The sequence below is a fragment of the Cotesia glomerata genome, linkage group LG9 (genome assembly GCF_020080835.1).
Source record: "Cotesia glomerata isolate CgM1 linkage group LG9, MPM_Cglom_v2.3, whole genome shotgun sequence".
Taxonomy (NCBI): Eukaryota; Metazoa; Arthropoda; class Insecta; order Hymenoptera; family Braconidae; genus Cotesia; species Cotesia glomerata.
The window spans coordinates 5,145,464-5,172,376 of record NC_058166.1 but is presented as its reverse complement, the minus strand read 5'-3'; the positions used below and the strand labels follow the sequence as shown (position 1 = coordinate 5,172,376).

The 26,913-nt window shown below is 34.1% G+C and overlaps 1 protein-coding gene across 1 annotated transcript in view; it reads left to right on the top strand.

Moving 5' to 3' along the window:
- The first annotated feature begins 19,054 nt into the window (after positions 1–19,054).
- The window catches only part of LOC123271274 (myb-like protein Q), a 37,364-nt gene continuing 29,505 nt past the window's right edge, over positions 19,055–26,913 (top strand). Inside the window, exon 1 of the mRNA XM_044737550.1 lies at positions 19,055–20,333. Coding sequence (XP_044593485.1) covers positions 19,961–20,333 — 373 coding nt within the window. The 5' untranslated portion in view covers positions 19,055–19,960. The remainder of the gene's footprint in view (positions 20,334–26,913) is intronic.

Here is a 26,913-nt window from a genome sequence, read left to right as displayed (position 1 = left end):
TAAAAGTTTTCTTGTTCATAATGCGTGAATCTCGGCAGTGACTTAGTAACTGCAGGTTGCCAGTTAGAATAAATGAAACTTTTAACGGAATACGTAAAATAATAAAAAAAAAAAAAAAAAAAAAACATAATTTAAATCCCAAATCAGTGCCTGCCATTAAAAATCACAATCATCATTAAGTAATACTCTTGAGAAAGCCATACATCTTATTTACAATTAATGAATGGGGAATATTGGTTGTTATATATAAAAACACCGATGTATACGTAAAGTGCATAATTAAGGGGGAGCCCGTGGACCATAAGCTTAATGGTGTTGTATGTACTCCTCTACGTGTAAAACTCGTAGCAGTATCCCGCAAGAGGTTGTTCAGTGAGATTCCAGCGCGGTCGGTCAACGCGCGTGCGGCCCCACGGAAGATCCAGGGATCAACTATCTCGTCTCATTCCCTTCCGTTCTCTTTCTCTCTATCCAACCGTTAAAACGCTTCGGCACGCGTCCTATTCTCTATGATAATTGATTATAATCATAAATTACAAAAGAATTCAAACGAATATTATATTATTAAATATCTAATTCATAAGAAATCAAAAATTGTTTTCTGTTTTCTCGATAATGAAATATCATTTGGTACAACAAAAGTGAGAGCTGATTACAGTTTAACAGTCTAATTTAGTATCTAAAGACCACTATTAAACGAAGTAGGCCGTTATCGTCATCTCTAATTGTAATTGAATCATCTAAAGCATACCTATTTACGAAAATTTTATTTCGTCATGGACTTTATCATCATAATTATTAATAAAAAAAATTAAATAATAACAATAATTACTAACAACCTGCAGTCTCTATGCGACTGCTGAGATTTACGGATTATAAATAAGAAAACTTTGGCTTAATGATTTTTTTACATTTATAAACACTATACGTAGTGTATTAGATATTTTTTAAACAAATTTTAAAAATAATATTACTATCACAGGATCAATTATAAATAATTTAATGGACAATTTTCACGGAACAAATTTATAGAGCCAACAAACTATTCAAATCTTCCAAAAACTTAACATTAAAAATTCACTATTAATCAAAAATGTATAAAACCAAAAGGTATTAATTTTAATCAAGACCTTTCTGATGATTCAAAATTTAACTATAAAAATTCCTTTAAGGTAGTTGTCGTGGTTAAGGCATACCGTCAGAAAATTCTAAATTTTTGTATACTTATTCAGGACATGATGATACAATTATCCTAAAAATTTGAAGTCGATTGACCACCTATAACCCTATTACACAGTCTTGCGTAAAAATTATAGATTACTTATAGCTTCAAGCTTTTATACTTTTGCGACGCGTATAATCTCTAATTTTTTGACAATATTGTACCATTCCGTGCAAAAAAAATTTTGATTCAAAATTAATTTAAGATTGAAATTCATATTTTGACAAAAATATGAATTAGTTTTAAGATCAATCTAAATTTGAGGTTGATTCATAGATAGAAATTAGTACGCCTGTAGAACTTTCGATCCTGCTTCAGAATTTTAATAAAGACAAGAATATTTAGGAAAAATTTTATATACAAAATATTCTTAAATCTTTATTAAAATTATGAAACAGGATCGAAAGTTCTATAGGCATGTTAATTTCTATCTACAAATCAATTTCAAATTTGGATTGATCTCAAGACTTATTCATATTTGTGTCAAAATATGAATCTCAATCTTAAATTTATTTTGAATCAGAATTTCTTTTGCACAGGTTGTCATATGACAACTACCTTAAAACAATAATATGCTCGTCACAAAATTTTTCTCACTTTCTCAATTATTTAAATCATAATTGACTTTCGCTGAAAAAATATCAAACTCAATTTACGATGAAGATATTCACCCGTTACAAAATTTTTCTTAGTCGCTTAATTATTTAAATTTTTGACCTATAAATTATATCTACATGTTCAAAACAAAATAATTAAATTAACAACTGTTTATCGCGAAAATCAAATTTATTTATAACTATTTCAAAAACTTATAATAAATTAACTATTGCTGAAAAGCATGCGAAAGATTGAAAAGGCACAAATTTTGAATCTAGACCTTTTCAATGATATTAAATTTAATTCAAAAACTCATTTTATCATATAAATATTCCGGAGAAAAAATTTTCCTCATTATCTTTATCATATAGATGAAAAACAGAGCGTTGAAGATATATTATTGTATAAAAGTTAGTGTTCTGAATTAATATACGATGTACGATGACGTATTACCATAGTTAGAACGAGTGAACGGGCACCAAAGGCCTCGCCCCAGTCGTAAACGACCAACGATTAGGATTACACGGTTAATCCTCCAGATTCTCTACGCTGTTTGCCGAATACGGTAGTACTCTAAAACTTTAATATATTCGACGAAAAAGACTACAGATTATATGAGAGGTAAAGAGGGAACTTGTTCGATACGGTGATTATCTATATACATAAATATCTATAGAGTCAGTCTCGAATCTAGTCACACTGATTCTTCTCCCTCCCTATCTTGGGTAATGATCATAATAATGATGATGATGATGATCGGCCGACGGAAGTCCAAATAAGGGTAACTGACTAGTGAGACTGTAGAGTTTCACATGCTATTGGCGCCACTTTTGATTATTCATATTATGTATATTTAAATATATATGTTATATGTGTTTGTAAGTGTATAAAATAACACTTGGATTGATAAGAAACCAATATGGGAGGAGCTATGATTAAAAAAGCATCATTAATTTATCTATAATAATAATTTTGATTGGCGGATATGATGCGAACTGGGGTCTCCTGTGAATATACAATATACAACGTCAACCACTTGATCTCTGGCACTCTAGCGTCTGTCTTAAATTACTTGATTTGATTTTAGACATCTTAAAGACACAGATCCGCTGGAACGTGTGGGATAGCGTCTTGTCGCGTGCCTAACTCTCGGTTACCACCTTCGAGATTTTCAGTGGTTCTCATTTTATACTTATGTTTTACTTTGGTACTGGGAACAATTGAGTTTTAATCAATACAAAGTATGAAGAATGATTTTATGGAGAAAAAATTTTTTCTTTGCTTCTTGACAAGTTTTTTTATTAGATTTTTTTCAATTCAAGGCACCAAAATAATTTTCATACCATCAAATGAATAATTTAAATAAAAATTGATTGTGCGATATTCTAAAATCTATAAAATTCCAAATACGCTAAAAAATTTGTTCTAAAACGATAACTTGAAAAAAAAATCTATTAATAAAGTCACTTATTTTTTCAATACGCAAAAAAAGATATTTTTTGAGTCAACAGGAAATATTTCTTCAAAATCTTGCTCTTGAATAAAAATAAAAATTTTAATTTTATTAAAACAAAAAATTTTTTGCACTTGAAAATTATTAAATCTGTGAATTATTGTTTTTTTTAAACCAAGAAATAATTTCCTTAGAAAAAAATATTTTTTTTTAAATCATGCAATCCTTTTAAATAATTAAACACTTTTTCGATGCAAAGAATAAAAAAATTATAAGTAATTTTATTATAGAATTAAATATAAAAAATTTATAAGCCTATATAAGAAATTTTTATGCATTCAAGAATTTATTTTCAAAAATTATCTTATTTATTTTAACAAATGTTTGAGGATCCTTTTAATCATAAAAAAATTTTTTTGGATCAAAAAAATTTTCCTCAAGTCAGAATAACCCTTTTTGTGTTCGTAAATGATAATCTAACTCAGTATTGTTTAAAAATAATTAATAAAAAAGTAAATTTGGTCTTCTATGTATCCAAAAATCGGTAAATTTTTTTCCTACGCGCATGCGCTTTACAAGAAAGAAAATACCGCGAATTATTTTAAATAAAAATTACGAGAATTACCGACAATAATAAATTATCTTTTTTTTCTAAATAAGCATTAACATAAAAATTTTTAACACAAATTTTTTTGAAGCAATAACGCAAAATTTTTTACTATGTTATGAATCCTGTACTTTTAAATTTTTTCCATAAAAATTACAATAATCCACAGCTTAGATTGCCCGTCCAATATCTATTGAAAAGGACAGATATCCCTTGAGGGATATAAAACAGTGATAATAAGTGAGCTCACCTAACAAATTTTCAATGCTTTTCGATATCACGTTTCTCAAATGATCGCCTCAAGCGTGCTACTCAATGTCGTCGTCGTTGTAGACATTTTGTAATTTTAATAAATAACGCCATCATGGTCGCATTATAAGTAAACTGGATCTTGGATGTCCTGGATCCAGCAATATCACAGCAAAATTCATTTCGCTGTGTTCAGTACCATACACCATGCGCAATGATGCGATGCTTGAGATTAGAAACAGGAGTGTCGAACGGTAGCTGCCGGCGAGTGGTTGCGGGTGTATAAGAGCCGCGATGCCTCCATGTTATGTCGACGTGTTGAGATTTCGAAATAGCTTGGTTAAGTCGCGTATGTGCTCTTGTCTCTTGAATGGACTTTTGATGCCTGTCATTGTAACCCCCTATCTCTTCATCTGATTTGAATCCGTCACGCTTTAACTAAATACTCACGTCCGCTTTGAAGGGCCTTGAATGCTTAGCCATTAATTTAAAAAAAATAGAAAATCCAAAAGTGCACACCTCGTAACGTTCATTTATTTTTTAAGAAAAATATAAGTTGTATGATTGATTTTTAAAAGAAAAAAAATTATCAAGTAATTTCTTACAGAGTGTTTTCTAATTTTTTAAATTATTGACGCTCATTTTTCTTGTCATAAGGTAAAAGCCCCTATTATTGACACTATAAGAATATTTGAATTTTTCTATCGTGTTTCAAATCAATGTAGTCAACTTTTTTTTTATAGGTCATCTTAATCATTGTTTTTACTTATATAATTTAATTAATTAACTTTAATAGCAATAAATTTAATAATTATTCTATCAACTTAAAACCAACAAGTCGAATATATATTATTACAAGTATTATTAACAGTGCAAAAAATTCAAAGAGCCGATTATTGACATACCATTGACCCCATTATTGACAGGTCTTTTATTACAATTAAATTTATATTAACGATAATCATTTTTACTAACTAATGCAAAACTATCAATAATTTTTATTATTTTAAAACTCGTTTAAAACCTAGCTTTTCTATATTTTTTACTAAATTTTTTTTAGCAATTTTTTCTAGTCTCAAATATTTTGATTCTTATAAAATCACATGACAGTATGTAAACATTAATACGTTGATATGTATGTTGAGGAGGTTAGGTTACCTTACACTATGGCCTATGTCATTAGTTGACGCTAGTTAATTTTTGTGTCCCCATCATTGATATCTGCTATTTTTTAATTAATTTTAACTCGATAAAGTATAAATAAATGATTATATAGTTATTCAGACTTTAAATAATCTAAAATAATTTTAAGCAATGCAATTACATAAAAAAACATTGAGAATTCTGGGTTTGAAAATAAGGTCTTTCTTAACGATATTGTTTAGAAATTACAAACGTATAAGCAGTTTTGTCCTACTTGAAAAAATGAAATTTTTTTGCGGTTTATAGTTTATACCTTGGAATTAAATTTTACTATTTTTTAATTTTAAAAATATGTAAAATTGTCATGAAATATCAACAATTGTGATTATTAACAGATTTTAATAATGAAATAATAAAATTAAATAAGGTGTCAATAGTGGGGGCCCTGTCAATAATAAGTGCTTTTACCTCACATACAAAATCAGCGTACATCCGGTATTGCTTGACCTCGACGTGTTGAGAGTAAAGCACAATAACCGCTTCGCGTTATGAGGTGTGCAAAAACTAAATTTTGGAAAATCAAAAAAAAAATTTTATTATAATAAAGAATTGTTCTCTATTCGCTTTATAAGTCATGCAAAACATTGTTATATAAATTGAGTATTTAATTGATCTATTCTTCAGAGTGTAATGAAAGAGTAAAATAAAGCAAGATAAGATGAAGTTTGTAGATCTTTTATTTAGCTTATTCCCGCGTCCGCGTCCGACGTTGCCGCTCTGGTACGACGAGTCCAAGACCCAAACCCAGGTGTCTTCCGCAGTAAGAGTGGACTGTAACTCGTTCTCCACCCACTGAGAGAGCAGGGAACAACGGTCCTAGAACCTGTTCCCAACCGTTTGAGAGTCTCTGCGCCTTACTCTCATCTCCACCGTCGCGTCTCAGTCTTTCTTCTCTTTTACATCTCTGAAATTCTCTCTTACACGCCTCTATATGGCTGGCCCCACATACTTGGAACACGTAATATTGAACAAGCAAAAGATATAAGACTAAAAAAATATAATATGTCGAAAATTATTCGTTCGTAACCAAGAGTTAAGTACCTGAAGAAAAAAAATTTAAGACCAAATCATATATTCGGTGATCGGATACTTAATCAATTCAATCGATAGAAAATATTTTGTTTAGAGAATTTTTTTTTATTAAATGACTCAATTCATGGATAGAATGATTGAATACTTGATATATATCATAAGAAAAATTTGTCCAATTAACGAATTTGAAAAATTATAATTGTGATTACGATCATAATAACTGTTTCTACTTCATGAATAATATTTAACGTTAATTAAACTAAGTAAAATCATTATATTAAATGATGTGTGTATCTATTAAAATCTTTTAAGGAATTATGAATGATTTATACTTCAATGTAATCATTTATATCAAAAATTATAGCGAAGAAATTTTAATTTATGGTCAAGCTGCCAATTATATATACAAGATCTATTAAAATGAATTGTTGTAGTGATTTTAATTTAGAGATAATTAAAAGAAGTATGTACAGAAATTTTGAAATTTTTTTTGATTTATCAAATACTGATAAAACATTTGATTTTAAAAATTTATTTAACATAAGAAATATTAAATTGAGTTAGTTTTTAAGAGTTTCATGATTTTAAATCGAGGAGAAAATTAATTAAATTGAATAGAATTTAAACCAGGAAAAATTGATTGGTTATGAATTTTTAAAAAGTTTAATAATAAATCAGCTTGTATAATTGATATAGTCAAAAAATTTGATATCCTATCATGCCCGTATAAGGCATATGGTCATATTTTCTCATATAGAATTTTCGACCAAAGATAGTCGTGCAAATCTCCGACGGACCGCGCATGATCTCTGTATCGTCTTCTTACAAACAAAAAGCTTGAGGTGTTAATTTTCGAAAATAAAAATCATTTTTTTATTTTTCTCAAGAGTTTTAGCTCGCAAAATTAATTGACAAACAAATTCATAGAAAAAATGTAAAATTTATTTAATTAAAATGAAAATTTTTTTTTTATACTAGAAATTTTTTTCCCGGGAATTTTTGAATCTTATCTTATTTTCTTTAGTAAGGTAAAAACTCCAATAGATGATCGTGTACCAGTATATGATTACTCCATGTATTTGTATACCTATATTTGTGAATATAGATATACAAATACATGGAGTGATCATATACTGGTACGTGATCATCTATTGGGGCTTTTACCTTATAATATTTTGCGCAATTTCAATCTAAATTTTTAATGAATTATCTCGCTAAGCTTCGTGATAATGCTGTCTGATATTAAAATTTTATATTTATTAATATGTTCATCAGATAAATTTTGAGTTAAAAATTTTGAGCTCAAAATTAGATAAGATAAAGCTGATGATGATGATTACAATTCCTTACATTCAAATTTTTGTGATCGATCATCTAAATAGATCGTACAGCTTTTCAAGTCAGATATGGACTGAAACAATTTTAGAGAACACATAATATTATTTTGTATACTTCATCCGTAATAACAGATTATATTTCGTTTTGTTTAGATTGATATGTTATATCTAAATGTCGGCTCAGATCTAGGACTTATCGATTGATCTGTCGTTTTGTGAAGACTCTAAATAACGAAAGATAAAAACTTTTAAATTAATATCAACCGTGCCTTGACAGTTTTTAGGGCATCTTAAAAATACTGGAAGAGTAAATAAACACGTTTAATTGTACGCTATAAAAAATATCAAATAGTACTTGATTTAAGAAAAAATTTTTTTTAATTTAAGAGTTTTCAAAGAAAAAAAATTTTTTTTTAGTAAGGTAAAAGCCCCAATAGATGATTATGTACCAGTATATGATCACTCCATGTATTTGTATACCTATATTTATGAATATAGATATACAAATACATGGAGTGATCATATACTGGTACGTGATCATCTATTGGGGCTTTTACCTTACTCAAATTATTTTTTGTTTCATAATAATTAACAAAAAAGAAAGTAGTATTTAAAGGGTCATTTTAATTTCGGCACTCGAAAATAAGCCACTTTTCATGATTTTTTTACTCAGAAACTATTATAGATATTAATATAAACTTTATGTAGCTCAAAAAATACACTCTTGAATAACACTAACACTATCTAAATTTATTTTTTTTAATATTTTTTAAATGAATAAATAACGGGTGAACGAAGCTCCTACAAAAGTTGATATGCTGCTGAGGTACATGATAATTTGATAACGGCTCATCTAAAACCCAAAAACCAAAATTATTTACCTTTGATATATAAGTAGTTATGGCACTAGCTACTGCGATTAATATTTATTGATAAATAACAAAATGGCGGGCATTTGAAAAAAAAAGAGAAATATGAGGCTTATTTTACACTTCTTAGTCCAAAATAAAGTAGTAAGAATCAAAATTTTGATCTGGTTGGAGCTGAGGCAATAGCTACTACTATGTAATATGTGTTTTAAATTTCATTAAGATTGTGTTAATGTTTCCGGAGATATCATGTACTTCAACCAGAAAAACAAAGTTCTGAAATAAACACGTTTAAAGTTTTTTTAATTAAAAAAAAAAAAAATCTTACCTAAAGTCAATCAGCAATGCCGGTACCATACAAAATCTCTTTAGCCTTTTCCATAATTTGATTTTCTTCCACTTGAACATCCACATAAACGTTGTAACATAATATAGTTACGGTAGTCTGATCACTTAGAAATTTTAACAGAATACTTTTAGAAATATTTACTTTCGAAACATGTAAAAAAACATTTTTTTTTCAAGTCACGAACAAGAATGACCCTTCTAAAGTATTTTCCAAAAAAATTTACTATGCTTACATAGCTTGATGTACACAATTGATAGAAAAAGTTTTTTGGACCATTAACATTTTTTTCTCAGTTTGAATGAATATTTAATAGAGTGATTTTATTGTAATAAATGATTTATCTCACTTCTACATATTGACAAAAGTATAACAGAAATTTAAAGTGTGTGAAACAGAAAAAAATTTTGTAGTGACAGCAGCATACTCCTCACGCTGAAAGCTATGAGGCGTGTAATTAAATGAAATAACTTAAGTTCAGTAGTTTGAAATAAGTTGTTTATTCAAATACCGCTACTCGTTTGTTGTCTGCAGTGGTGTTCCACTTTCAGTATGTACATATATCTAGATTAAGTCTTGTCAACAAAATTTTTTGAATATGAAAAGAAAGATGATTAGGTGATTGATATCCAAATAAATTCATTAGAATGCTATGAGAACTATAACGATCAGTTAATTTGATGATCTTTATCAGTAGTTATCGACAAATATGATTTAGACCGGGTATTGATTTCTTTGAGAATGGTTTTGGTCAAGAAATCTAAATGAATGATTGATTTGTAACCAGCAGGTCTAATAAATCTAGATTTATTTCAACATTAATTTATATAATTCTCTGAAGTGTCTGAGAGAAAAAGATGATAGTAGATTGTGTGAAAAAAAAGGAAACAAGACGATTTCAGATTAAAGTTTTAAACAATGTTAATCATTACGAAAAAATCTATATGCTTAACATATATAAAAATATTTTATAACGTATTTTTGCTGAAAACAGATATGAAAAATTTTTTATGTGCATTACAAATGAAAATAATAATCACTTTTACATAGACTGAGAGAAAAAATAAGAAATAAGTAATAAGAAATTAATTTGTTGAAAATTTTAATCAATTTTTTTTTCTTATTAAAAATTAATTTCGATAAACAACTTACAAATTTTCATGCAAAATTGTTTTTCCTAAATCTAGAAAATTTTTTTTAACAAGAAAATTACTGTGAGAAAAATTATTGTTTCTCCAGCTAAGAAATAAAATTGTTCAAAATTTTAAACCAATTAATTCCTTACTACAACATTACTCATTTTTTTCCAAAAAAATTTTTTATTCTGTGTAGCTTTAATTGTTTGTTATCAATTTTTTAACTTCCCGCTAAGAAAATCGAAGATTTTCAAAAATCGGGAAGTTATTGTTTTCACCCCGTTTTGTAAAAATCGAGTTTTCATCAGATCTCGATGTTTTAAAGTCATAGGAAGCTTCCCTGACTACCCCCGCGATGTTGTCACTACGTCTGTATGTGTGTGTGTGTGTGTGTTTTTATTATAGAGGAGGTAAAATACGTTTACGTATGCCAGGACTTGGTGTTGTTGCCAGGACTAGGTGTTGGTGCCTGGGTATGTCGGACTCAGAAGACAATATTATTTTGCAACAATACCGACTAAACATCCTCCTCTCTCGTTTCCCTATATATGTTACAGGGAAGACTAGATCAGGACCGCGTTAGCATTACTTCAATCCAGTCCATGTTGTGCCTCACGACACCTACTTCTTGTTATTACTGGTTTCTAATCCCTTTCTGCGATTTTTTCTTTCAAGAGACGCTGCGCGTAGGCTACTACAGCTGTCCAGTTTTCTTCTTTTTTGATCATGCAGGTTACCATGCTCTCAGGGGAGAGCGCGGTGCCCATTGTTTCTTCGGTGCAGATTCTATCGTCCTTCCATCGATCACACTCGAAAAACGTGTGCTCGGCGTTGTCAATTTTGTCTGGACAGTATTTGCACGTTGGTGTGCTGTGCAAACCCATCTTGAATAGATAGGCATTGAACTGCCCATGTCCCGTCAGTAGCTGGGTCAGAAAGAAGTCCGTGTCCCCGTGCTTCCGAGAAAGCCAGACGTTGATGTTTGGGATCAGTCGCGCTGTCCATCTGCCTGTCTCTCCCGACGTCCATCGGTCCTGCCACTCTTGCTGCGTTTCCGCCTTTATCCTTGTTCTTGCGTCCTTCATGTTATCATCACTGATTTTAGCGTCATAGAGTTTTGCTCTTTCGAACGCTAATAGGTCGATGGGCGCGGCTCCTGCAATGACCAATACAGCCGCTTCGGAAACTGTGCGGTAGGCGCAGGCAACCCTGAGAGCGCCTCGCCACTGTACTGCTGCGATCTTTCGTCGGTAGGTCTTCTGCATTAATATGTCTGCCCATATCTCCGCTCCATAAAGCAGTACCGAGTGGACTGCTTCTAGAAGAACTCTTCTCTTTTTTGTTCTTGGTCCCATGGTGTTGGTCATAATTCGTGCTAGGCTAGACACAGTCTTGCTGGCTTTCTTGCATGCACTGTCGAGGTGTTCACGGAAAGATAATTTCTCGTCTATCATTACCCCTAGATACCGCAGGGCCCTTGTTGACGTCAGCGTTGTTCCTCCCATGTCCATAGCGAATGGTTTTGGAAACCATTTTTGACGGGTCAAAACGACCATCTCGGTTTTCTGTTTGGCGAGTTTTAGGTGATGCTTATCGAGCCAAGTCTCGACGGTGTCGATGGTTTCCCGAACTAGCAGTTCGGCCTCTTCCACGCTGTCCGCCACTATAGTAGCTGCAACGTCGTCTGCAAAGCCTGTTAGCTCTACTTGCTCTGGCAACGGGATTTCAAGAAGCTCGTCGTAGTCTGCGTTCCATAGATCAGGCCCCATTATTGAGCCTTGTGGCACGCCAGCCGTTATGGCGTATTCTTGTGGGCCTTCAGTAGTTTCCACTATTAGCTTGCTATCGTCAAGGTAGTTGTCGACTAGTGCCAGATTTTCTGGCTCCGCGTCAAACTTGTGCTCCAGAGCGTCTAAAATGTCTCCCCAATTTGCGCTGTTAAATGCGTTTTTGACATCTAGCGTGAGGAGAAGAAATACTTTACGAGCTTTGAGGCTACCAGTCCATGCTTCTCTCGCTGTCTTTATGACTTTCTTGATCGCTCCGACTGTCGAACGTCCTTTCCGGAAGCCGTGTTGGTTTGCGGCAAAACCTCCAGCCTGGTCTATGTCGTTGCGAAGTCTCCCTTGTATGAGCTTCTCGAGCAGTTTTCCAGCAATGTCCAGCATACAGAGTGGTCTAAACGACGAAGGTGTTATGGGGGTTCCCTTACCTTTGTCTAAGAGAACCAATCTCTGCCGTTTCCAGACCACGGGAAACGTGCCAGTTGCCAAGCATGCGTTGTAGGTGTTCAGGAGTATGTCTGGGTATTCCAGGGCTACTTTGATCACCGATGCCGGGATGCCATCAGGTCCAGGTGCCTTTCCTGTTTTGAGTGACTTGGCCGCGTCTTGTAATTCCTTAGTTGTGAAGGGTGTTACTTCGCTGTTCTTAGTGTAGTGTTTCTTCTCCCGCGGTGGGTGTTTGGGGAAAAGCTCCGTTACAATGCTCTCCATCAAGGCAGGAGATTTCGGCGCCTCTGGTGAAGCCTTTCCAAGTCGTTTGGCGACAATTTGGTAGGCTTTACCCCAGAGGTCATTGTCGAGATCGTTGCAGATCTCTTTCCACAGTTTCGCTTTACTTGCTTTAATGGCTCGGTTTAGCGTCTTTTTGGCCTGCTTGTACTCTTTTGAATACAAGTCCTGGCTTGGGGAGCGTTTCGTAGCTCTCGTTGCTCGGCGACGTAGCTGATGGCATATTTTGCGAAGTTCTGCTATGTCCGCTGACCACCAGTACGCCGGCCTGTGGAAGCTCTGGTTTTTCAGCCGCGGCATAGAGGCGTCACATGCGGCAGTAATTTCTTTCATCGTGTTTAGCACTGCCTTTTCCGTCTCGCTACAGGTATCCGGTGTCGGGTTGTTCTGGAGGATAGACCAGCTTCGTGCGAGTGAAGCTTGCAATGCCTCTGGATCAAGCCTTTTGGCATTCCACTTCCGCTTAGAAACGTCGCGTTGTGAAACCGGAGCCTTGTCAAGGATTTTGAACGCGCTAGCCTCGTCTATCTCGCAGAAGGCTGCCCGGTTGCCCCGTCGAGTAGGCTTTGTCAAATTTACCCGTTTGATCTCCAGGCTGTCGGTGAAATCACGTTTGAGTGCTTCGCGGACGTCGTTCTCAGTAGTGATGGCATCCAAGTCCAGGATCTCGATCGTTGCTTTTGGTGTAAGCGTTCTGACTGTACCGATGTTAGCAGTTGCTGTTTTTATCGCAGCCGTGAAAGCGGTAGTGTCTTCAGTCTTGCGACCTATTTCTAGAAGAACGCCCCCTCGCTTCGTTTGTTTGATAGACTTTATGTCTACTCCAGTCTCTGTCGGATTAACCTTGGCTTTGATTTCCTCGAGGAGATCGGCGTATGTTCGCCCTTCAGCTGGTTGGACAAGCACAGCTTTAGTTTTTATCTTCTTCCTTCTCGGTTTCTTGGAGCCAACATTGCTTGGCTGGTTTTGGGCTGTAGCAGATTGAGCCACTGGCTCCTGTTCTTCCTTTTTCTTGTTTTTCCGAGTCACTTTGGTCCAGGTATCACCCCGGGCTGTCTTCTTATGTGCTGGCTTATCGATTTCCGAGGAAGGGCTGGGCGTGGATAGCGGCCTCTTCTTGTTTTTCTCTTCTCTATGCTGTGTTTTCTCAGGAGTGACCGAAAACGTCTGGGATTTTTTGTTCAGATCCGGAGATGTTTGCGTGGTTATCGCCGTCTTCGTTGCTGGTTTGTTGGCCAACTTATATGCCGTGGCAATGGACGCTACTATTTTTCTGAGTTCATGGTGGAGATTTCGTTTATCCTTTATGAACTCAGCTAATTCTTCGATCTTGCTACCGAGCCGTTCCAGTGGCGATTGTTGACCGGTGACAGTCGGTAGAGAGTTTATCCTCCCTCGGCATGTGTGAGTGTTGACGGGAGCAACAGGTCTTCCACCTATTGGAGGAAAGTTTGTTTGCTGTGCGTCTACTTCCATCAGAGCTGTTTCTTTACTCCCTGTAGCATTGCTAGCATTGCTAGACAGCAGAGCCATGGGGTCTGACGTGCAGATATGCCGGGCATTCCCCTATCCGCCACCTGGGGAGGCGCCCGATGCGGGACCCAGCAAGCCCGACACGAGGTGTGTGTGTGTGTGTGTGTGTGTGTGTGTGTGTGTGTGTGTGTGTGTGTGTGTGTGTGTGTGTGTGTGTGTGTGTGTGTGTGTGTGTGTGTGACTATGTGACTCGCTTATAACTTTTGAACGACTTAACCGATCGGAATCTACTAAACGGCATTCTAAAGAGTTCCCTCAAACTTAGATTTCCTGTGAATTTGAACCGATCCGGACCGATAGATTTTGAGAAATTTTGAAAAATCTAAAAAAAAATAAAAAAATTTTTTTTGAAAATGGTTTTTTTGAAATAACTTTTAAACGGCTTCATCGATCAACTTCAAAAACTAATCCGCCCTTAAGCTTGAAAAACCACACTGATCGTCGCTAATCCGGTCAAAATCGGTTGATTCGTTCGAGAGATCGTGAACGAAAAAAACCGAAAAAAGTGTTTTTTTGACATAACTTCATCATTTCTTCTCGGATCGTTTCTGATAATATAAAATAATTTTTAGAGCTTAAAAAACCGCGTCGGCCGCCAAGAACGTAGAAATCGGTTGATTGGTTCAAGAGATATCCTCGATAAAATATTTGAAAACAAGTGTTTTTTTAACATAACTCCGACATTTTTTGGAATAACTTTTAAACGGCTGCACTGATCGATTTCAAAAACTAATTAGCATGAAAAAATTACGGCGATCGCCGTCAAGCCGGTCAAAATTGGTCAATTCGTTCAAGAGATATCATGAATGAAAGAAAACCGAAAAAAGTGTTTTTTTATTTTAATTACTCCAAATTTCCTAGTTTTATCAATTAAAACTTGAAGATTCTTCAAGAAACTAAAAAAATTGCATCAAATGCTGCCAACTGCGTGAAAATCGGTTGATTAATTCAAAAGTTAGTGCGGTTTGAAAATTAAAAAAATATTGTTCTATGAAACTTCTATCAGACTTTTGAGCTCGAAGAGCTCAAAAGCATAGAAAAGCTATCTTTTTAAGCTCGAAGAGCTTAAAATAACACATAAATTGTATTTTTGAGCTCGGAGAGCTCAAAAACATCATAAGTGCAGTTTTATGCACCTAGGTATGGAATTAGCGGGAAGTTGCACGGATGGCCTTTAGGGTCTACCGTTTTTCTAATTTTTTTTGCTAATATGATTAATTTTAGAATTTACTTAATTAATTACATCAAATATTTAAAATTATTATTTTTTCTGGCAGTTCTTACTAATACATCCTTACCACAGTGACTAAAACTTTAGTTTGACAAGAGTTAAAACATTCTGTATGCAATAAATGAAGCTTATGAAAAACTAGTAAAAAATTATTTTATATAAATTAGCTCAGCCAAAACCCTACAAGGATTCAGAGTTCCACGCAGTATACATCATATTTAATTTCATTTTCCATAAAAAAACTTTCTTTTACTGTTTCTCATAAATTACAATTGAAAAAATATCCCTAAAATACCAAATTGCATTTTGACAAACCAAGCGATAGAAATATTTATCTCCGAAGGAATCTAGCTTTAAATAAAACAATTTCGGTCAAAGTTTTCATAGTACAAGACAAAACTGAGAGATCTCATAGAAGAACAGAGATATTGAAAGAAACGTTAACAACAGTGATGACTGAAACAAAATAAGGAAGAGGGGAAAAATGGTATAATGATCAAGGCAATGAGTTGCGGGGCCGAGAAGAAAAGGAAGGGGAACATGTACGGCACACGCCACATGCCATTATAATGGAATAATGAGGCAAAAGACGATACTAATCATATGTTTCTTTCCATTGCAAGAGTGTGTTGTCACTATATATACTCTTTTTATCTTTTTTCAACCTTTTATTCACTAACACTAACTTGTCGACTCTTACTGTCATGCTGAATAAGTTGGAACGAATTGAGCAAATCAGAATTACATCCGATGAGATCACCTCTCTAGTTCTTCAGAAGCCTTGCAAATTCTTGACCATTCGGTCATGTCCGCCGATACATTCGTAGCTCTGAGTATGAGACAAACCGAAGATGTCCGGTGTACTTGAAATATATGTATATACATATCAAGTTTAAGAGTACAACAAGCAAGACAGCATTAAGAGAAGACGAAAGTGACCAAGAGTCCACGAGGGGAGCAGCAAGAAGTCATGGCACGTGACCCCAACAACCGACAGAGTCAACTCGCTCAAGTAGTCGGACTGTGCTCTTTGAACTGCGGCAATTTCAAATTATGTCTCTCGGAGAACGGATACTCAGGGTTGTCAGAAGCTAGTGAGGGCCTTTACGAGATGGTATGAAGGGGGTTACTAATAATTAGTCTTGACCTCGAAGAAACCTCGAGAAGCCTGGATATGAGCGACCAAAGAATATATATGACTTGAAAGTAAAGTGAGAGTCCCATGTCCAAAGAATTTGGAATAGATTATGATATTCGTTCTTTAAGCTCACGACTATTCGTACATACACATTTTTTTTTTTTTTTTCATATCTCATTGTTGCTCTCTTCTCTTTTATTCAAATGTGTGATGTATACGAAGAGCAATAATTTTGAAAAGAAACTGTTGGTCGTTTGCTGTATGTCTTATAAGTATTCTGGGACCAGAACGATACTCTTTACTCGCGGAAGACAAATGATCATTTTCAACGTTACGTGGGCTGACATGCATTACTGTCGTCGATACAACCATAGAAGTTGAATGAAAGGTAAAAGAGGAGGAGATGGTATAGTGATTATGTGTATTCATACTTGTATTTTATTCACTACAGTTTGTTACTCGCATACATTGATATTGGGCATATGCTAAATCAGGTGTTAATGCACTCTTGTATGAATGATAGAAGATTGTGAATCTCACTGATATCTTTTTGATGAAATCTTCCTCCGGTGATTAGGCCTTTTCGCGTGTGGGTGGTGGAATTGTTTATCATTTTATAATCATAAACGAGATAGGGATGGATTTTTTGAAAAAATGTCTGAAAAATGAATTTCTTGGGCATAATTGACTGTGAACACAAAGAGAGATTAAGTTAAATAAATATTGTATGTTTAATCCAACGTTGAGAATATATCATATAGAATATGGTTTTCGGTAGTCAGTGTGAATAACCTGTTCAAACTATGAAACGAGAGAACAAATATCCGAACAATGTCTCACTACAAAAATATCTGTCAAATAGACGAGAGGCTACTCGTAGTCTTATATATATTTATATATAAGCAGCATGTCAAATTTAAAGGCTTTTAAGAGGTGAACGATTTGGTAGGAAGCAGTCTTCAGATCTAAGCTACCGGAATGATCATTTGTCATGAGCCCTGAGACATTTCGAATACAACTAGTGCTATTGATATTGATATATGTAGCTCGTAATTAGTGACGATTGAAAACCACCATTATCACCATCTAAAATAGCCATAAAGGTTAATGTAATACAGGTAGATACCATCAGATTATCACTTGTCTTTATGATCCTGGAGACATTAGGATTGCAATGTGTTAAGACAGTATTTATAGAATGAATTTGTCATTAAGAAGTGATAAAGATTATAAAACATAATGATATTCTTGAATTGAATAATTTCCATAAAAGAATATCCTCTATAATCTATTCTGGTTTTCTAGCAGACAAGAAGCACTAGTCAGAACAAGTGAACGTTTCGAACCCGTGGGCTGTTAGACGCGACGACTATGACAGAGACTAAAAAATAAAAGACAGTGGTTCCGGTCCAGTGGTGCCTGGGGCAGCGCGCGAGCTGTTCATAATCTCAATGTCCCTTTCTTGGCCATTACAGTATTAATGTAACGCTGCTAAAAAAGTATCGTTGGTTGCTCTGACTGGAAAGGTAAGATATGAAGGGACGAAGAGGAGAAGGTGGTTTTAGCCCACGTAGGATAGTCCAGATATGGCGTGTGCCGCCACCACCGGTCCCCCTTTCAGTCAATCGCCCCTACTATCTCTCTTTTCTGTTTCCCCTCTAAGCTCCAGGTTGTTTCTCTCTTTATTTCTGGTACCAATAGTCATTTTTTCCCTTTTTTTTTTCTTATTTTCTTTCAGCTGACAGCAGATCGACCTCGTATCTTTATTCGGTCATGCAAAGACTATTACGGACCTTCTACGAGGCACACGACAGGGTGTTAAGAAAGAGAATAAATCCCCTCTACCTGAGAATCTGTTCTGACGCGTAGTTTACGCCCTTTTTAACTGCTTACATCATCAAAAGAAAACACTGATTTTATTTTAAATAATTATCTGTAATATGACGAATGAAAAATGGAAATCCTTTAAAAATAATCGAAATGACTGAACGATTTGTTATTGATGATATTGATGTATGCAACAAGTCATCCCGTCGTCTAAAAGATACTCTGGTGGAGTAAAAACAGTGATGATAATCGAAAATTTCGAGTGCGTTATTGTGTTTAAAGCATGAAACTAGTGATAGAATTGGAATAGACATTTATATGGTACTGTTAAAGATAAACTAAGTAAAAAGAGAAGGAATAAAACCGACACAATTTGGCGTGGGCGCACCCCCACACGAATGACGTCATTTAGTAAACGTTGGCAGGAGTTACCGACGCAAATTTTATTAGTATGAGTAGAGTATGTGAAGAGAAGAGAAGAGGAGAAATCTAAATACGTGTGTATGTGAAATGGAAGAGTACATAGCGGGGGAATGAAGCTCTGATGGTGATGTAAAGGTATAGTAGGAGGGTTGACTGGAGTAGTAGGGTGTCAGAGTAACCAGGGACGTGGTGCAGTAAGAGGGTAACTAAGAATGAATGGATATTGTAGGCTGTAGAGACAACTGAGTAGTAGTGGAAGTAGAGGAGGGATGAAAGAGGTGGCGCGATCAAATCGTTCCTCACGAGGGAAGGATGTGAAGATGTGAGAGATAAAGGAGTGGTATAGTAGTGAAAAACAACAGAACTCACTCACTCTTTCCTCTGACAAGGACTTTTGAAGAAAGAAAAGAGAAAGGACCGGCGAGGATAGAAGAGTAAGATGCCTAAACAACCAAAGTATTGGGGGGTAAGATCCAGGATGATGTAAACGAACACACGTGACGCTAGCCAATGGTCTGATGTTGCTACTGCCGTTCGGGTCTCTTTCTCTCTCCTTCTCTTGTCCTCATCATCGTCATCTTCTCGTTTACTCAGAATGTTACTAACCACTTGGTGTGCAACTCTTTATTAGTCTAGCGCGGACTATCGTGAACCCTTGCTTGGCTGCATCCAACTGCTCAATATCCGCTGATGTGCATAAGTTTAGTTTGTTGGAGAAAATTGTTCCAAGTATCGGGAGTTTTCATTTTAAGGATTATTGTGCTCAAGTGAATTCGGGTTTGTTTTTAAATAAATGGAGAGAAGCAACAAATTCATTACTAGAATCATATCGCACTACAACATCCGGATGACGATAGTTTTACTGATATCTCCTGTCGTTCAGTGAACGTCCTGTTGAAAGCGAAAAAAATTAAATTTATAAATTATTTATAGAAATAGTGTAAGTGGAGTCGCAATTCTGATGTGATCGACCACGTGAAAATAAAGCTATTGTAGTTGATAGATAGTATAAGTGATAATATTTAAGATACATTAACGAGTGTTTGTTGACATGTGTCAGTTTTTCCAAACACCGCTTTTGAATGATATATTCTCCGGCGCTGACATTTATCGACGACGTCAACAGTATCTTTATCGAGACAATTTAATCTTTAAAAGGTGCGAAAAATTATTCTGGTTACTTGAAACTGCTGTTGAGTTAGTGACACACTGGTCGACAACAAGCACAAGTGTAATTTGAAAAAATGGTGGCGCTCGTCGCGATGCGACGCGAACATACAACAGGACGTAGCAGTAATTACGAACCCGCTAATCCACTTGCAGGTTTTGATCATCTCCAACCAAATCCATTTGGTCATCCAGTTATCAATGAATCTAGAACACGTGACGTTCAAAATCCGGAAGATGGGGAGTTACAAGAGTTTGTGGATATTGCTCAAGTCCAACAATTACTGCAGCAGCAGACCCAGCATCAACAACAACATCATCACCATCAACAACCACCTACGACCTCGTGTCTCTGGGGAGCGGTTTATCCGCCACCTCCACCCACTATCAGCTATCCTCATCATCACCATCATCATCATCATCACCATCCCTCGGAATCTCATCAGTCAGGTAAATATCATGCTAGCATAACATGTAATATTGATTGTAGTCTTGAAACACTTCTGCTTAGATATGCCAACTTAAAATTATTTTTGTCCACCAGTTTACCTCATGTTTTTGAAATAACTTCATTATTCGAAATACCTATCAGTAACAGATTGTTTTATATTTTGCTTGATATGATAACTAAATGTGTTGCAAAACTACATTCAAGATATTCTATTGCTTGTCTCTCATCTCGAATGACTTACAATGTTTGATTCTAATTGAATGCAAGCCATGACTGTTATGAAATTAACTCTCTTATTTGTCTTCTATTCATGAATGGTATTTATAATTGTTATTAGATATCTTACGATAGTGCAAAAAAAAACCGATTTTTTTAAGTCTTCTATGAAAATATATTAATTTGTAAATTATCATGTTTTAAAATCCCTTTTGCAAAAATCAATTTGATTGAGAAATTTTTAGTTGATATTTATAAAATTTTCGAATAAAAATTTTTAAATCAAACTGGTTTTTAAGAAGAAAAAGAAAAGTTAATATTTTTCACCACTTTCATCACTATAATTGATAATTTATAAAAATACAGAATCAAAATTAGAGCATGTAATGTTGCTTGTTCAAATACCTGTTAATAATCCTACAGAGAACTTTATCGAATATTTTCATCAATACCCATGAGAATAAGAAAGAAATAGTGCTACTAAAAATCTGACATTTTTAGGGTGTGTCTGTATACGCATACATTATGAATGTATCTCCAGTTCTTTTTGAATATTTTTTTTTATCTCGACCGTCGGATTGTGAAGATAAGTTTATCGGACAACTGGAATTTTTTCATCATCTTCATTACTCTTAAAACTCAGTTTATTCATTAACGGACAAGTTTTATGAAAATTTTTTTATGAAGCCGCCTGAGTTTAAATTGCCAGAAAAATTTTGACCGATTATTTTGAGATGGTAGATGGACTTGCCATGTCTTTAGCTCTTTTTACACCCGATATGTGTATTCAAAAATTTATGATTAAGAGCAATTTACTATTTTGCAAGACTTATAATCCAAAGCATTAGAAAGTGGTAAACCATCGAAATATTTTTATCGTCTTTTCTTTTTACATACTATTATTACGTGAAGGAACTAAGATAGTTTGCAAACCAGCGGTCTGATAATTTAATCGAAAATAATTCTGTAATCTTAGAAATTTCATTTTATATAATAAAAACAACAGAAAATATTACAATAATCCGAAAAACCTTTTTAATTAGAGATAATGTATAAAATTTGAAAATGCGATAAACAGGATTTCTTGAACCAAGACGAAAAATTTCTTCAAAATCTTTTTTCTGAACTAGAACCGAAATTTTCATTGAAAGAAAAAATATTTTTCGCTTTTAGAAATTATGAATTCCGTGAAAGTCACTATTTTATTTAAACCAAGAAAAAACTTTCCTAGAACAGAAATATTATTTTTAACTGGAGAAATTTTTTTATTTAATAAATCGTGTAATTAATAGTCTTAAATAAGGACAAAATGTTTCAATCTAAAACGTAATAAAGTTTAAAATCAAGAAAAATAATTTTTTTAACCAACAAAAACTTTTTTGGTGCAAATATTATTAAACTCACTTTATCACTCAAGAAAATCATATTTTTTGTAACGAAAAAAATTTATATGAACCTTTTTTTTTTATTCACGAATTAAAAAATTATTTTATTTATCGAAAGAAATCTTTAAGCCGTTAAAAATTTTTTTTGGATCAAGAAATCTATTTTTTTTTTTTTTTTTTTTTTTTTTCATGTTTATTTATTTATTTATTTATTTATTTAATAAACAAACCCAACAGCCTAGGCCATTAACAGGGTTAATAGTACAGTAGTTAGTATACAAAGATAGTTTTTGATGTATGACAAGATGACTTATAACTAGCATAGTGATTTCACATATAAACTTTGAAATACTAAAATACTAAGTGAATGCTCTAGCGATAAGTTAGCTATTGCAATTCATTCACAATAATAATCAAAAAGAAAGAAAGAAAGAAAAAACAAAACAAAAAAAAAAAAAAAAAACAAAGTATAAAACAGAATAGCAATACTCCTTATAAAATAACAATACTCCTTATTACCAATACACAATTGCACATCATCAACTCCACTTAATTACTAATTTGCCAAGTAATGCTGTTATATATCCATGAGGACAATCAAACGGATCGAGTGAAGCTTCTAATTGACAAAAACGATTCACTGCACCAGAGATGCGATAGATCGGCGCTGCCTGAGATAAGTTAGATTTAGCAATAAGTATATACATTGGTACTTGACTTCTTATACCTAAGACTGGTATCCTAAATTTAAACAATGATAGTAGTTGAGGACAGTCTACCAAGTTATTGAACAGTTTAGTTGCAAAGGAGAATTCTGTACATACTCGTCTTTCTTCAAGAGTAAGATATTCGCACTCATTACAGAGCGTTAGATTTGCGATTCCCCGAGCTGGATAATGTCCAGTTTTTTCCAAATTAAAAATTTTAAAAATCTTCTTTGAACTCTCTCAATTTTAGTGGACTGTCCTGACTGAGTGGGAGACCATACCAATGAAGCATACTCGAGTTTCGGTCTAACAAAGGTATTATACAATATTCTAATGGCATAAAGATTATTAAAATTTTTTGAAATTCGAGTAATGAACCCTAGGGTTTTCCATGCTTCTGATATAATGTTGTTGATGTGCATAGCAAAAGTAAGTTTACTGTCAAACGTTACTCCAAGTATTTTGACTGATGTACTTTTATTTAAAATTTTACCAGACATGTTATAGTTAAAAGTAATAGGATTTTGATTTCGAGTGATTGTTAAAATGATGCATTTATCAGCATTGAGTTTCAGCTTATTGTCTCCACACCACTGAACCAAGTATTCAATGTTACGCTGTAGAAATGCGCAATCATATACATTGCGTATTCTCATATAAAGCTTTGAATCATCCGCAAATAAATCAAAGAAACAAGAAGTATGTTGTGCTAGATCATTGATAAAGACAAGAAACAAGAGAGGACCAAGGTTTGATCCTTGAGGTACTCCTGAGGTAGAAATATAGGGCTTAGATCGATGTCCCATATAGTATACAATATTTTTCCTGCTGACTAGGTATGAAGTTAATAAGCACATAAGGTGAGTAGTTAGTCCTAGCGCACGCAGTCTATCAAGTAATATTCCTTTGTCTACTTTATCAAATGCTTTAGCAAAATCTGCACAAAATACATCAAGTTGTTCTCTAGCAGCAAGAGTCTCATTAGCAAGCTGAGTGAAATATATTAAATTAGTTACTGTTGAGCGTTTGGGCATAAAACCATGCTGAAGAAAACCACAGAAGATTCAATGAAGACCTGATTGAGCTTCGTATTGAGACCACGCACATTTTGATAGTACACCGAATAGTTCGTTAGCAGGATACTTTCATAAAGAGTTATTGATCTTTGTTCATCTTGTTCAGAACCGAAGTTCGAGCATGCTGAACTATAAGTTGACGCGTTCCCCTGGTCACTATCTTCAAGTTCTTCTCCCCGCTGAAGTACGCCGCTCCATCTCCTCTTTCAAGGCCAAGTACTCCCGTCTCTGCGCCGGTGTTTGATCTCGAGCAATTATCAACTGCTGGAGCGATACTGGTAGTCTCTTCTGGGTCTTGGATTTGATATATGCCTGCAGGATGATATCAGCTGATTCAGAATTATTGAAAATAATTTTTACCGGACGTGGAGATGTACTATTCAATAATAATTTACCAACACGCATGCATTTAAATTTTATTTTTAGAGTAGCTATTGTTTTGTTCAATAATTTACAGAAACAGTCTGTGATTCTCGCATGGAGATTACCATTTTCTGATTCCGAAGAATCATCCTCCGGGAGTTCATAAACCATGAGATTCGACCGCCTGCGTAGTCTATCCTCAAATTCCTTTGAATACATCATGAGACGCCCCTGCTACTGACTGGGCCCCAGAAGCCGATGATACAATACTGTTAACCTTCTCTTTAAGCTTGACAATTTCACAGTGCTCACTAATTCCTCTGGTGGAGAAATCTTTCAAATATGTATCCAAATTATCCAGTCTGATTTCTACATTATCTAGCCGTCTTGCTAGTGGAGTTGATTCATCTCTAAATGCCTGCTGGATATCTTCAAGCGTGAACTGATGCGTTCCACCGGTATTCGTTGATTTACCGCGTCCCGGGCCACAGCATCGGGTGAATCCGCCATTTTTGGTTAGTGCTTCAGTGTTGACACACGCCGTGTGAAAACAACTCAGGCATTTAGGGCAGTTGACAGATTTGTGTAATATGGGTACATTACAAGCCCTGCACGACACATCCACTTGACAGTCAGTAAATGATGCATTACACTCATCCATTGTAATATATATTTATGCCGCTAGGGGTCAGCACATACCACTAAAAATTTGTCCAGTAGTATCTTGTTACTGATAATAATAATAATATTACTCCTCAATATTGAGGGTTATCTCCAAGAGTCATACAAAAAAGAAAATTTAGTATGAAAAGAAAATATTTATAACACCATTTTATATCACACTACGTTCTAAATATTTTTATACTCAATTACAAACATCTTATTTAATTAATGATTCACTAGTTAAATAATAGAGCGGTAAAGACTGGGGACACACTTTTACGCACATTCACTCAGTTGTGGCCATCTTGCCATATATTTTATTAAAAATATTAAAATTTGAATTAAAATTATGGAAAGTAACGACAATAATAATTTGTATTTCCAAATTACTTTATAAATCATATCAATAAAAAAATTAGCTTGATCCAAAAAAATAATTTTCTTAAAAATAATTTTGTTGACAGAAGATTTTTTAAGTAATAGAATTTATTTTTGATTAGAATTTAAATTAGCATCATAAGTCCTGAATTTTTGGATTTTCCAAACCTTTTCTAGTTACCATAGAAGATATCGGTACTTATCACAGCATAAAATAATAAATAGATGTATGGAAAGATATTCCATGAAGTAGAAATCATGAGATAATCATGAGACACTTGTGGATAAAGGAGACCGTATGTATAGTTAACCGAAAAGAGAAACGATAAAGGGTACCAGAAAAAAAGATTGAGAGAAGAAAGATATTTGTGCCAGCAGCCACTCGTCGATCCACATACCAGTATTATCAGTATACTCTCGGCAACTCGCTCGAATATTCTTTCTCACATTGCATATAAATCGTCGATGATTCATCGACTTTACCGGCTGTAAGATTTAAAGTCTTAGTCCTTTTATTTTTGAATCTCTTTCCATTTGCTGGATCTCGCGATCGCTATGAGGCCAAAAAGAGCTACAATAATTACTCGTAAAAGATGGCATGACAATCTCTCTTGTGGTGCATGAAGCAGCTCGGACAAAATAAAACTAAGAAAAAATACACGACTTGTAGGAATCATAATAAGAAGACGCGAATGTAATCGGACCTCTCGCCAGGGGGGAGCAGCATGTCGGATCGCGAGCTGCGAACAGACGAGCAAATTAAGTTGGCCTGTCGGAGTCTCTAATTCTACTCTTCTTCTATGTGTCTTAAAAGAAAAAACGAGAATTTAATAGAATAAAAGCTCTTTTGACTGGCCTGAATTGTCTAGATTAGTATCACTAGATATCTTTAAGCAAAATCCAGTCCACCAAATGGTATGCTCTCAGTCACATCCTCACGAATTCAAAAATTATTTTATTATAGTCTCTTTTCGCTGCGTTTTGTTACTTCACTGGAAATAATGAATATTAAGCTAGAAGAGATATTTGCAGAAAAAAAGATTAAAACAATTATCAAATATTATGAAATTAAGAGGTCATTTTGGTTCCAGTACTCAAAAAAAACCCATGATTTTTCTACATTAATTAAAAATTTATTCAGCTCAACAAATATACTTTTGAATAACACTAAAAATATCTAAACTTATATTTTATATATGAATAAACGACGGTCATTAAATTGGTTAAATGTGAAATCACGAAGGCTATACTATTGAGCCTGCTTATTTTTTAAATTGCTGTCAACAGGTGAGCCAAAATTTCTACGTGATCTATTTATTAATGAAGACGCTACCATCAAACGATCGCACAGGATAGCAACCAAAAATAATATCACTTTCAAAATACCAAATTTTGTCACTATAGGTTGTAACCTCTGAGCACTCGTTTGTCGTATCAGTTATACGGTTTTGGAAAAATTTACCTCCTGAAATTTCAAATTTTCTTGGTTTAAAATCTTTCAAGACAAGAGTATTCGATTTTCTTATAAATCTCAAATAATATAGTAAAATAGTGAGCTTGTAAAAATTATTATCTTAAAATGTATAAAAATAGTATGTTCATTTGAGCATTATGTAAGTCTTGTATTTTAAGCTATGAATGTATTGGCCGTACTTAGGTGAAGTATAACTTTATGTATATAATTTTGTCATTCGGCTTCATATTTTGGCATTTAAACCTAATAAATAAATAAATGACGGGTGAACGGAGCGCCTTCAAAAGTTAATATGTCGCTGACATACATGATAACTT